Consider the following 14183-nt stretch of genomic DNA (forward strand, 5'->3'; position numbering starts at 1 on the left):
GACGTTATCCGCAATGTTGGGTCCGAAGCCATCAAGTCTTCAGGAGAGAACCATTTATGAGTGGCGACGAAAGCTTCAACGGGACTACAGCTATGCGAAAGCATGTGCAGAAGACCTACAGAAGAAAGCTAAGCGTCACCGTTCGGATGCGCAAACGCGGAAGTGGAAAGAACTTTCCGACAGACTGAAGGCCGGGTTCGAAGTGGGTGACCTGGTGTGGTTGTACATTCCGAAGGTCCAACCTGGACTGAGCAGAAAGTTGGCCCACATGTGACATGGCCCCTTCCGAATTGAAGAAGTGCATGATGACTTCAGGGTGAAGCTCAAGATTGAGGATACCGGATATCGCGTCAACCCGTGGGTGCACATCAGTCGTCTGAAGCCCCGGGCTCTATTTCCAAAACGCCTGAATATGGAGTTGAATGTGAATGAAGATGACGACTTTGATGCTGCACTACTTCCAGAAGACAGTTGGGAACCGGATGCTGGAAGGGACGAGTACGAAGTTGAAAAGATTTTGGACTTACGTTGGTCCAAACGTACTCGTACTTCCAGACGGCGCCGAGAGTACCTCATCAAGTGGAAAGGCTATGATGAACCGGAATGGTTACCAGTGACACAACTGAGCTGTGGTGCCTTACTCTATGAATTCAACCAAGGTGCACGTGCGAGAGCTCGCTTCCAAACAATGCAAGCAGGTGATGACCATCCAAGAGTTTAGGCCTTCGAGATATCATCCTTTTGGATGGATCAGACGAAAGGACTTTTGGAAATGTGTGATTATATTGCTGTGAAATTGGAGTGAGTATCGAGTGTGTATTGTAAGTGGCGAATTTCGAGAAGTGGATACTATGGGAAGTTGTGATTTGGAAACATTTGAAAAGTGAAGTGAGTATATTTCGGACGATTAACCTTGAGACTACTGGAAGAGAAAAACGTGCAGATGTGTGACGACGTCCGGATAGATTGCCAATGGAAGACTAAGAGAAGATGTCAGTGACTGGATCCCGCTCATCAGCAGGAATCAGACCGCGACGAACGTTCTCCGGAAGGTGGGCGATGCGCTCTGCATCCGTGGAACAGAAGCTCCATTGAGCGCGAGCAGGCTCACGGCGGTCCAGAAGTTCCATCTGCTCCTGCAGCGAGTAACATTCGGAAGTCCCTGGTTTGAAGTGCTGCTTGTCCATCAGGATCCAGTGGCAAATCTTGTTCGGGAGCTTCCACACACCAGGCTCGTTCCAGATGGTGGATGGCAACTTGGTGGACAACTTCTTCTAGGAGTGCCAAGGCCTTCTTTCGGAAACCTTCATGACGACGAGCGCGCTTGGGCTGAATCTTGAGAATACCCGGCGGTGCATCTGAAGAGCGATCCAGCGTGAGCCAATGCAGGATGTCCCAGATCGCCCGGAAGTTTCCACACACGAAGTCCATCCAGTCGTCAAGAGCATTTTGCGCTTCGTCATCCAGGTCTTCGCGCTTGTGGAAGTACAACTCGCGCGGACGTTCATCGAACATCTTGCGCCAAGGCATGGTGTTCAGAAAGGCACCCAGTTCTTGCCCGTCACAACGCTCTTTCAGGAGGTCCAAGTCGAATCGATTTGGAGCGTAGTCTGGAAAGCCCGGCGTCTGGAGGGCAGAGAGCGTGGTCGGATCACCCCTCTTCACCCGGATGCCCAAGTGCATCCAGGAAGTGATACTCGGACCAGGCGTCTCGATGATCGTCTTTTCCAAGGACGTCAGAGTCTCGAAATCCTTCCGGGCCAAGTCAGTAGCAGACAGGTCATTCCGACGCTTGGAACGCTTGGGTTTCTTCGAAGGAGTGGATCCAGATGTCGACGAACTTGTGCGACGACGCTTGGCCTTCTGACGGGTACGCTTGAGAGGGGACTCGTCGACCAAGACGACTTCATCTTCAGGAAGCTCAAATTCCTCACCCGGGACGAAGTCACAATCCTTGGTCTTGTCATCGACCTCCGGCTCGAAGACCTCCGGGATGAGGTCCTCCTCTTCCTGGTCCAGCGCCATCAAAGCGTCCCAGACGGGAGGCCGAATATCATCCTCCAGAAGGTCGTCCAGCTTTGCACGAGCCGCCCGGAAGTAGCGTCTCGGGACGTGCTTGGTCCACGGTGTCTCGTCCAGCTTGTTCCAGAACATCATCCGGACTAGCATCTCCAGAAGCGGGTCGAGAGGAAACTTGGTGTGGAGGACCTGATCTTGGTCGAGCAACTCAACCGCCCCCAAGTATCGGATACCAGTCCGCATCAATATCTGGACGTCCAAACGAAGTTGGTCCCAGACCACCGGGAAATCAGCCAACGTCTTGTGGGCATCTTGCTCCGATGAGATATTGCTGGTGTCCTGAAGACACTGCTCATCGGAGGTCCGGTCCCATTCGGACGGGAAATCTTGGATGTCGTCTGGAACCTTGCGGGACGAACCACGTGACTTGCCTCCAGAAGACCGCTTGCGCTTGGGTGAACTGCCACCAGGCATACCTGAAGACGAGTCTTGCGTCAGGTCGACGGTCAGAGCGTCTGAAGGGGGACCACTGTCCTTGAACTCCCCGTCATCGTCGCCGTGAGGACGGTTCATCCGAGTGTAAGGCGTCGGCGCGAAGTTCGGGTCGTCATTTGCGACAACCGTGATCATGGTGTTCCACCCAGATGGAACACGCGTGCCGTTCCGGAAGTGAACCAAGAGATCTCGGAGGCGAGGCCAGTTCAAGTAGAGCTGCGAGTGGTCACTCAAGAAGCTCATCACATCGGCCACTTCCAGACGCGTCTGTCGAAGACGGTCGCTCAGCATCTTGCGATGCGCTTCCGAGTCGTCCAGACGTCGGGTGAGTGTGGCCACTTGTTCCTTGAGATGACGTTTGTCATCAGCATGCTCTTTCAGGAGCTGGGTGATGTCTTCACGGGAACTTCGGACGACCTCGTCCTTTTCCGCCAGAACCTCGGCCACCTTCCGACTCCAATAGTCCGTCTGGAACTGGTAATCCTGATTTACCACCAGAAGTTCATCACGAGCTTCGACGGCGTCGTGGACAGCCGAACTGGAATCGTCCACTTGCTCTCGCACCCGACGATAACGAGCCATCACTTTCTGAAGGACGTCCACTGTCCCAAAGACTCGCTGAGCCAAATTTTCCGGACCAAATTCGGTCAGAATGCTCGCGATCTCGCGCTTCAGACCAACGTGACTCAACTGGTGCTTCATGTCATCTTCCGAAAGTGGTTTCTTGCGGGGCGTCAAAACGTAATCGTGAATGTCCACATTTTCGTCGAAGAAATCATACAACTGCGCCAGAGAACCGATGGTCAACTCATTCATCTGCATCAGCGCCTCCAGACCACCGTAGCCGTTCTGGGTGAACGTTTTCCCATCGTTGTGGTTTTCGGTCGCCGGAACCCCAACGAGACGGACCTGTCTACCGGAAGTGTGACTTCGTAACGCGCCGGTGCCGGCAACTGACGGTCGTGCGGGATGTCACGTCCGGAAGGAAGTTTATTTTCATCCTGGAGAGCAAGTGCTCGATCCAAAAGCAGCAACCGAGAGGGGGTCTGAGCCGACGATCGTCCCGAAGGTGCATCCATCAACTCATCCGCCGCGTCCTCGAGAGCTTCCTCTTCTTCCGGAAGTTCCTCTTCCACCTCTTCCTCCTCGTCGTCGACGGGCGGCGGAGTTGGGGAAGAGACGCTTGGAGACTCGCCAGCGACATCACCCCCACTGGGGCTGCCGTCGCCAGGAGACGCCGAAGGCGTCTGCGCGGAGCTTGCAGGAGGGCCTGAAGTGCCAGTGGGAGCCATGCTGTTGCTCACCAGGCGGGAGATTGCGATTTGATCGCGCTTCGACGACGTTGATTTCCGACCGCCAAGAAATGATGTGATTGGACGATCCGGGACAGGGCGAAGAAAGGAAGCGACCTCCGCCAGTTGAAGGACCAATCCGCCGTCCGGATGTGATTTCCGACCGGATACCCTGGTCAATTTGGGCACGTGTGATCTCATCACAACCTGTCAGCTCGGGGGGAAAGCAAATTCCTCTATGAAAGCTTATGACGAGAGGGACGGTTGACACGTGGCGACTGGACGTAAAATGTCCGGGCGTCGTTTCCCATTTCCCATGGAAGCACTCGCAGTGATGATTGGTCCAGAAGTGCGCGCGACAGGGAAGAACGAGGATGAACGGAGAACTGGTACAAGTTCCCACAGCATACTGAGACCAAGTGACTTCCAGAAGTCCTCCCAATGTCGAGTTACTTCCGGAAGTCACGTGTGCCTTCTGAAAGTTCCTTCCTGATGTGACTCGCAGATGACCCAGATGGTCTGGGTGCGGAGCCCGACCAGACGCTCCTGATTTGTACCCACCAAGACCTTTCCCATTTTCCAGTATACAAAGCCCAAGATATTAGCGACCGACCAAGACGACCAGCCGGATATGTTATGCACGAAGAGCCGGCTTGCGACCAGGATGTGTCAGCCTCCCGGATGCTGATTACGCCAAAGAACCCTATAGTGAAACCAAGACAAATGTGCATGTGGAAGACTTCCAGCAGAGACCTTGACAGAAGACTTCTAGCAGAGACTAAAAATAACAGAGAGTTCGTTTTGCCAAGTGTTTTCCAGGACCCTTATCAGTTGGTCTGGAAGCACGCTGGGATAACGCCGGACAAGCCGCCGTGCTTTCCGGAGACCCGGGTTTACCCAGCCTGTGTTTGGACGCGTCGTGATCGCGAAGACCGCCGTGGAACTCTCCGAAAGGCTCAAGACCAAATTAGGCGGTGACCGAGTGACGCGCATTCGTACGTGATCTGTCCTATTTCATATTTCAGTTGGGAGTGTGTCCTCTAGACCCCCCATTTCATAATAATTGCCGTTTCAGGAGGTTGTTAGTAGTCACCCCCCGGAATTTGATCGAATAGACTGCTGTGTGATAGGACTGTATATTGAGTGATCCGGAAGTGGTTTTCCTTTTGGATCTATTTGAAAGTTATCTTCCGGAAGGAGTTATAAATCAATACACCCTGGACGATAAAGGCGTTCACCCGCCTCGCCTCAAATCCTCCGGCGAACGACCAGGTTACAAGTGCTCAATGACAGTAAAGGGTAGTCCATCAACACAGCCCACCAGTGTGCAGGCACTTGGTGAGACCGAACACTGGTCTGTCATAGGCTTCCACATATTTCCGACAGTGTAGAAACTATACTGTGTAGTCACAATAGTTTCAATTTTGACAGCAAGAATTCGGTGCCTCAGTGGTGGTGGAACCCTCACAGCTTCTTCCATCAGAGCTTCGAGTTGATGCACTGCAGATGGAATATCGAGGCGTTAGTGAGGGCATCAGTCGCATATATTAACGCAGTAGTCTGCACAGTTCATCAGTAAAAACACCGCGGGGACAGGGCGGCAGTACTGCTCCCGTTTTCATTGCACCACAAAATTAGCATTCATAGTACAGTAATCTGCCTGAATAGGCAACGCCTGATATATATTGGTTGAGAGGGTGTATAAGATGATTGCGAAACGATCAGCGACGCGCAAGAAGCTTATGTATTGATTTAATTAAGCAAAAGTATTGAGCAAATAGTTCACGCTTGCTTTGTTTATCAACCCTGAATGATTTGAGTATGCGTCCGATTGTAGAATTGTCCGGGGAAGCTGGCAGACTGTACTCCCTCACAGCCCACATAGCCACCTCCGTGTACGACATACAGGGGGAGAGTTTGGCGTTCTCGATGATCCCGATGATCTCGCTCCAGGTGAGACGAAGACGCTTGTTCTGTGTCTTGGACATGGCGCGGGGCGGATACTTGCGTGGGTGCTTGCGTGTATGAGCGTAAAAGAAGATATGAAGGCAGCAGCGCGTGAAGATCGCCAACAAGGTGTCAACATTCAAATTTGCTTCAATTAGGCCCGTTCATTGGTGTTGAATTTTATTACGTCAGTATCTTTCCCATCTTCTTTTGTCTGATTGCTGTTCGCATTATATAAAATTTAGGAGGATATAAGTTGTATACCCGTTGCTTATTCACGTAGATTACTGTATGGCTTCCACAAAGTTCGCATCGTCATGGCATCTAAAACGCATATATGTGATAAACAAGTAAATTGTGAACAGCAGGAAGGATACGCCGTTGTTCGAGAGCTGGACAAACCTGCGAAAGGGACCAAAAAAAATACCGTTAGGAAGAAGGAATCGATAAGCCTAACATGAGATCAGTATTTTTAATTTGACAAGCGAAGTCTATAGCACATACACAGTCCGAAGATGTCAGCTTCCAGGGTCGGCGAAGATTTACATTTACAACGTACGTGTCGTAACGGGGTACACCGACGTGTACCCATGTTACATAATGAGTGACGGGATGTCCCTCTTTAGTGTCCATGATACGTAGTAGTGAGTCAACCATTGGGCACTTGTTTAGCTTTTACTATAGTTGACTTAGAGTTTGTAAGGATCAAGCTTGGCTCACCTATAAAATATATTCAGTCTTTAAACCTACTAAGTCGTAGTCGGTTCCCTTTGGCCGGGAACCGTGAACTTGTTGTTCACCGAGAGCTTACGCTCTCTAGCACTTCCTCTGTGCAAGGTGCTGTGTGCCCCGTCACAGTAACTGACAAGCCAGCGATGTTGTAGACAGGAAAATCAAAAATACTTCTGTTGTGGAACAGATGTATGGAGGAGAATGTGATAGGTAAGGCCACAAGGGTTTCTAAAACTCATGAATCTGAATAAGTAAACTAACGAACCATCATCGACGAGGTCTTACGAAGCTGACGATTTATATGTTGGAGAACTACTTTCTCCGGCCCACGTAGGTCACGAGGAGAGAACGTTGGAAACCTTAGGGAGCATGTACTTCGAAGAAGCACGTTCATGAAGTTACGGCGTTCCCATTTACTTTGTAGTAAAATCAGGGTATATAATTTACGTACCCTGTAGTTCTGCACGCTGCTAAATCAACGCCCAGTACAGAACTGACGACCAAAGTGAATGTTCATTCATTCCCTAATTCCGAAGCTACAAAGTCGCTTTGCCTAGATAGAGTTGACGCTAGCCTCGGTAGCACAATCGCAAGCCAGCTTGACGTCTACGGGTAGTTAATGTGGCGCGCGTCGTAGTACTTCATGTAGCTCTTAAGAATCGGCCAGTTCTTCTTACCGATTAGCGGATACACCCCCGCGAGCTTTAATTCTTCCTTTAGCTTGAGTGGTTTCTTCCCCATCAGATACCAGAACGGAAATTGAGCCTTAGCCTTAGCTAATCGAGCTGCCGCCGTCACTTTATCCGCAGCTTCCTTCCATCCCCTCTCTTCGCCGCTGCTGGAGTCGTCATTATCTGCTTTGGCCGTCTTGTGAGCTCGCAGAAACCCCTTCCCGCTTTCGTGGCTGTGCGCAGCGCTCGAAGGGTCAATATCAGATGATGAATCTGGGCTAACCATCTTCGTGTCCGATGATGCAGACAACGAGTTGGCATTTGCAAGGAGGCCAATCACTGTTGCGAATAGAAGGTAGTGTAGACGCATGAGTGCTCTTGGTCGTATCGGTACAAAGCTCTTCTGACCCGAGATCGTGAACGCAAATTGACGAGTGGACTCTCTGGTATTATAATGGACTTCGCGAGCAGGCAAACTTACCTTCTAGCCAGACAACACATGTTCAAATAAGCTCTGTCCGCAAGTGAGGAAAAGATCGGTTGAACCTCCGAAGGAGGTGCAAAGACCTGATCCTAGAACAAAAAAATCCCAGACAGATCTCGGCGGTTCTGTAAGTGATCGCTCACTTTATATGCTAAATTCAATGGTGTGTATCTGTTTAAAACGAAACTGCTATGGGTAAAAGTGCAACGACTCTTTTGTTTGGGCTACAGCACATCCCAATATGTCAATAAAAATCTCAAAAGTGATAAGGCGAAAGAAATATTCGACACTACAAATCGAGGAGTGCCTCGTTGCTCGTAGAGTGGAGAATACATAAACGTACACACCCTCACCTCACGATTGAGACCACGTCGTATTTACCCCTTCATTTTCGGCAGAACACAAAACTAAAAATGGTCACTGGGGTTGATCCAATGTAAACATTCCCTGTTATTGAAACATCTTGCTAGACTCTCCCTAATATTATCGTACTTGTTCCCTGGACTGGAAAGCTGTGATGGTACCCAGCCTCGCTGATGTCCACGGGCTAAAATCATTGAGTGCTGATAATGTATGGCTACGTTTTAACTGTAAATAGTTTACTCCCTAGAAATGTTAGTAGCGAACTGGTCTGTTTAGGATGAGTTTGCTGAGAACATTACCTGTAAATGCGATTTACATGTAGTCTACTATTAGTGGATATTGCATGTGTCAAGGTACAAACAATACTGAGAGAAGAACCAAAAATAAAAGCAACGGTATCACTGCATGACGTGACGGTGGCATCATTGAGCGCGTGCCCGATGTTGCAAATCGGAGTATTGTAGGCGGACCACTGTGCACAACTTCAGTAGGGTGCTGAGATTACGGGATTTGATTTGGAACTGACTTTTATATATGCATGGGTACATGTACACAATCCGCAGTCAAGTTTGCCATTGCTTTTTACTGTACACTAATGAATTGTACGTGATGTTCGCAAACGTCTTAGTATGTGTGTCCTTCCTTCAATGCTAAACAATTGCTACCGTATCTTCATGCTCGGGTTTCAGCTTCAAGAACCAATGAGACCTGTCTAACGCCACCACCGTCTCAGCTAGATTATTAAGGAAACAGTGCTGATAGCAATGCGGGTTTCGCAACCTCTCTGTACAACCAAAACTGGTTGTTATATTGGCTGATGAAACACATTGTAAAGCGGGATATTGTCAGCACCGCAACTGCTGTACGCCGAATATCTCTACTGCACCAGCGGAGCGCTGTACGAGAAGCCACTGCAGCAATCTACAGTGTGTGCCCACGGAGCGCAAGGAGATCGGGCACTGCGCATATGCCAAGCGGTTGATGGAGCGCTGCATGCACGGCAAAAGTTTCTAGATCATCAAGGGCCGGTGAACATTAAAACTGTTTATTCGATTTGAGAAAACGATGGAGTCCTATCTTGTTAAAGTGCTACGATGTCAAAACGAGTGCTGCAGTTAACTTTCGATATCAATTTTAATCGGCTGGAGTGCATGTAGTTACTACTGCTGGGGTGAATTGGCTAGCAATCGGCGTAAGGACGGTAGTTAAGACGGGCATAGGAAGTCGTTAGCTTAGCTAAGTGACATCAACATGCCTCACTGAAAACGAAAACCTGCAGGGGTGCATATATAGACTAAGGGGCTGGGCGAGACGCATCGTATTTTGAAATTACCAGGTCCACCACTTCCTTCTACCACTTCGAATACTTCTTAGGTCCGTTTCATCCCGTGAGTTTTGTTGTCCGAAGAAATCAATTCTCAACGCTCGTACGAGATATTGGGTCTACTTATTCGGATATCATTTTTCACGTTTTGAAGAAACTCGTGAAAGCATATCACGTTCCACACCTGAAGAATTATTGAATTTCGATCACAAACAATAACCTATTTGCCAGTTGTGGAAGAGAAGAATGGATCGGACTATTTATCTTCTGTTGGTGCTTTTACACTGCATCATCAACCGTAGCACTTCATTCAGTATCAAGAACGCACTTCATGCTATAGTTACCCCACTCGAAACTATACAGTATATCTAAGTGTTCGTATAGAGCTGATCGACGATATACTCGAGATTGAGTTTCATGCCTGCACAAAACAAATCGCTCGTTTGGGAAGCACGAACTGCTGTTCTCCCCCTCATCAATTTGCTTCTGTGTAGAATCACTTGATAATTGTATTTTCGAGTGCCTCACTACTGACGATAATCCCCAACGCCTTGATCACATTCCGGTCGATGGCCGCATGTGCGGGTCAAATGCGCTCATATGTGTTATCACTTTAAACGACACAATCCAGGAACTCTCCACTCACAGCCTGCACGATGCACATCCCTAACGCGAAGAAATCGGCTTCATTCGGGGGAGCGTTCTCCCACTTGTCAGGTTGTGCTGCTATGAGCAGTTCCAACGCACCGCGCCAAGTGGAGCACTGATCTTTCCTGTAGATTTGCGTGGATAAAGACGAATCGCAGTGCTGTTGAGCCCAAAGTTGGCAAGTTTGGCTCGCCCGTCATTTCACAAGAATGTTGTCGCACTTGAGAACTTGGTGAATGATGGCACGCTCGTGCAAATACATGTACTGCAGTCCAAGAGCAGTTTCGAAAAGTTAACGCCAGGCCTCGCGTACATCCATTTCATTATTATCTTTTCTGGCCCGACGACGCCGATCCTATCTGCCGAGATCTCCCAAACCAGCATTTTCACACACACAACATGATTCGTTCCCAAGCGGCAAGCCCCAAAGAGATTCACAATGTAAGGATTGTTGAGTGAGTACCAGATCGCTGCTTCTCGTTGGAACGTCTCGTCGGTGGGATCGCCGTCCACGATATCGCTTTTGATGACGCCATCCGAGTCCAGCCAAATAGCTTTATGCACCTTTGCAAACGCGCCGCGACCAAAGGCCTCACTAGTACATATTCAGGTAGAAAGAACCACCCAGGTAGCAGATCCTTGACCGCTGGGACCGAAGGTGACTTCCCGGTGACATCGGCGTCCTGACCGAATGACCGCAAATATGATCGTGGTCATGATCACGTTCAAGTTATGTCCCTCCTCGTCGCCCTGCACGAATTACTTGCTACCGACGATGTTCTTCCCAAATGTCTTTCCAGTAATGTAATTCTGGAGTTTGCGTGGTTTGAAGAGCTGGTGTTGAAGTCAAGAGCAGAGGTGCAAGCGGTAGACTGCTCGTACCAGCTTTGTTTGACTCACGCAGAGCATTGTGTGGACACCTACAGGCTTTTGGCTGTCACCACAAAGCAAACGTGAAATTGTCAACACTTAAGCCAGATTTTCTTCGACCCGACGTCGTTCCTCCGACGATAAAGTCGAAGATGGCGAAACAGGGACCAGTGTTGAATGAAAGTCTCCTTTCAACTCAGTAGGAGCACAAATCATTGATTCAAACGCCTTCCTTCTTTGCGGACACTTTCGTTTAGTTTCCTAGCATTGGCCAAGCGAAGCTCCGCAGCTTGAACCGACCACTCGCGCGGTTAAACACTTACGTCCATCAAAATTCTGCTCCAAAACGAGGCGTCGACGCAGCGTTTGGTGTAAACGTCGACAATTGGAGCGTACGTATGCTCGTTCATCGCCTTGAAGTCGATAATGGCTTCAATCATGGACTGCACAATACAAAGCAGTTATGGTATCGCATTCGGTTCGCCTGGTAATGGTGGTGGAACCCTCACAGCTTCTTCCATCAGAGCTTCGAGTTGAAGCACTACGGATGAAATATCGAGGCATTAGTGAGGATCTCAGTCGCATATTTGATGCAGTAGACTCCACTGTTGATCAGTAAAAACACCTCGTGATCGAGGTCAATGCCATTTCAGTACACACTTTGCATTCAGCGAGCGACTTCCACAGCGCTCGCATCGCCATGGTCTAAAATGCACATACCCAGTCAGAAGACGTCAACTTCCATGGTCGGCGAAGATTTACATTGACGATTTCTCAGAGAACTTGGGTAGTACTTCCGGCCGGACATGATGAGATTGGCTTCGCCGTCGTTGCGAATCAGGATTTCTCGAGAGCGCAGTCTGCCGTGCACGATGCCACGCCAATGAAGATACTTGAGACCAAGTGCTGCCACGTACAATTTGGTCTAAGACAGATGCCTCCGCGTTGTATCTGGCGTGCCTCGCTGCTGATCTTCCTAAAGAAATTCGTGGAAGTCTTCCATCTCGCGCATATTCGCACACGAAAAAAAGCGAATTCTGCGTCGTCCAGATTTACTGCGGCGGGAGGTTTTGACACGTCGATTTCATGCTGTGTATCATCACAGCCTCTGAAGAGCTTCAGCACGTTCGAGTGGTTGAGTCAGAACCATCAAGATACCTGAAGCTCGAAATCCTCCGTGATTTCCTGCTCTGGCGCAGGCAACCCGTTTATCAGCGAGATGTATAGCCACCGCGGTGTCAAGCCAACTACCCATAACCAACGAGCTTGAAAACTCTCTAGACGTACTAATTTCGGCGTCCGACACCCACGAAGGGCTGAAAGTAACCTTGTGAGCAGGAATGAAAGCTTTGCGTGCTTCTTTGTAGGGCAGGACCGTCGTGTTCTTGTGTGCTCTTCGCGGTTCCCATTGTGTCAACGCCACCAAGTCATCGTACCAAGGTGCAACAAAACTATCCACCCCGCAACCCTCTCCACGGCAGCATCTCGATTGTAGTATCTTCTCCTCTGAGTCGGATTGTGCGGTAAGCTTCGCGTCATCTCGTTTCAGCGTCTCCAAAGTTTCAACAAGCCCTAGCACCTCATGGGAACGAGGCTTATTGGCGCACAATCAGACCTTGACCAATTTCGCGCCCACCTCTCGAATTCTTGATCTCACCACCCAAGTCTTGATCCCATTGAGGTCTCCAGTCGTACTCAACTTCCTCTTCATCAGGCGACCGAGATCTCAAGTTGCCGCTAATTGGCATTTTATGCTTCGTGACCCAGGTCGGTTTCTCGCAGATTGAATTGGACCACACCACGTGGTGTAAACATGATGTGTCAAAGCTGCGACAACGTGAAGCAGGAAAGGGAGGCAGCTCCATAATCAGTAAAGCAGCAAGAGAATCCTCTCGGTCCTCAGCTCGTTCCTGGCAGCGATGGCGTCGTTCAAGCCCACGGTGGTGATCGACAATGGCACGGGGTACGTTCCCTGCATCCCCCTTCCCTCCTCTTTCTGTCAAAGTTGCAGTATAATCCATTCCGCACTCGCGTGTCAACAAACAATTATTGACGCTTTTGACCTGTCAACCATTATTCTCGACAAGGTACACCAAGATGGGGTACGCCGGCAACGCTGAGCCGAGTTACATCATCCCGTCCACGATTGCCGTGGGCGGCAGCGACTCGAGCACCGTGCGCAGTCGCCAGGGCATCGACGACTTGGACTTTTACATCGGCAAGGACGCGCTGGCCCACGCGTCCACGCACCAGGTGCACTACCCCATCGCGCAGGGCATCATCCAGAACTGGGACAACATGGAGAAGCTCTGGCAGCGCTGCCTCTTCCAGCACATGCGCTGCGAGCCAGAGGAGCACTACATGCTGCTCACGGAGCCTCCGCTCAACCCGCCCGAGAACCGCGAGGCCACGGCCGAGATCATGTTCGAGACCTTCAACGTGCCCGGTCTGTACATCGCCGTGCAGGCCGTGCTGGCGCTGTATGCATCATGGCCCAAGATCAAGGACCCAAGCCAGCGCACGCTCACGGGTACGGTCATTGACTCGGGCGACGGCGTAACCCACGTCATCCCAGTCTCGGACGGGTACGTCATTGGCAGCTGCATCCGCCATATCCCGTTGGCGGGACGTGACGTAACCCACTTTATCCAGAGGATGCTGCGCGACCGAGGAGAGGCCGTACCCCCCGAGGAGTCGCTCGACGTGGCCAAGCGCGTCAAGGAAATGCACAGCTATGTGTGCTCGGACCTCGTCAAGGAGTTTAAAAAGTACGACGCTAAGCCGGACAAGTACTTCCTCAAGTACTCGGACCTGCACTCGCGCACCAAGCAGCCGTGGGAGATCGACGTGGGCTACGAACGCTTCCTGGCGCCCGAGATTTTCTTCAACCCGGAGATTTTCTCGACGGACTTCACGACGCCCCTGCCGAATGTCGTGGATGAAGCCATCTTGAAGTGCCCCATTGATACCCGCCGCGGGCTATACAAGAACATCGTGCTGTCGGGAGGAAGCACCATGTTCAAGGATTTTGGACGGCGTCTGCAGCGTGATATCAAGCGCCTCGCGGACGACCGACAGGCAGCCAACCTGGCCAGACACTCGACGTTCCAGCAGGCCCATGCCGAGGCCCTCGAGGTGAACGTGCTGTCGCACCGCATGCAGCGTTTCGCGGTCTGGTTCGGCGGCAGTATGGTTGCAGCCACTCCCGAGTTTTACCGTGTTTGCCACACGAAGGCCCAGTACGATGAGGAAGGCCCGCGCATCGCGCGCCACAACCCGGTGTTCAACACCACCATGTAAGCGCAGCATCTACTGATCAACGGCTCAGCAGAAGCAGC

At 50.6% G+C, this 14183-nt stretch overlaps 2 protein-coding genes across 2 annotated transcripts; one reads left to right on the forward strand and one right to left on the reverse strand.

The window, feature by feature from the left end:
• Positions 1-7091: 7091 nt before the first annotated feature.
• Positions 7092-7526, reverse strand: KRP23_9488 (uncharacterized protein; the record flags this gene model as incomplete). The annotated part of the gene is made up of 1 exon (XM_067895900.1): positions 7092-7526. The coding sequence occupies one exon, from the start codon at positions 7524-7526 to the stop codon at positions 7092-7094; it is 435 nt and encodes a 144-aa protein (XP_067742667.1).
• A 5238-nt stretch (positions 7527-12764) lies between these two features.
• On the forward strand, positions 12765-14145 carry KRP23_9489 (Actin-related protein 3; the record flags this gene model as incomplete). Its single annotated transcript, XM_067895044.1, has 2 exons — positions 12765-12808; positions 12933-14145. 2 exons carry the CDS (start codon positions 12765-12767, stop codon positions 14143-14145), a joined length of 1257 nt encoding a protein of 418 aa, XP_067742668.1.
• Between the last annotated feature and the right edge of the window lie 38 nt (positions 14146-14183).

The sequence above is a fragment of the Phytophthora ramorum genome, assembly GCF_020800215.1.
Source record: "Phytophthora ramorum isolate Pr-102 chromosome Unknown Phyram_PR-102_s0008, whole genome shotgun sequence".
NCBI lineage: Eukaryota > Oomycota > Peronosporomycetes > Peronosporales > Peronosporaceae > Phytophthora > Phytophthora ramorum.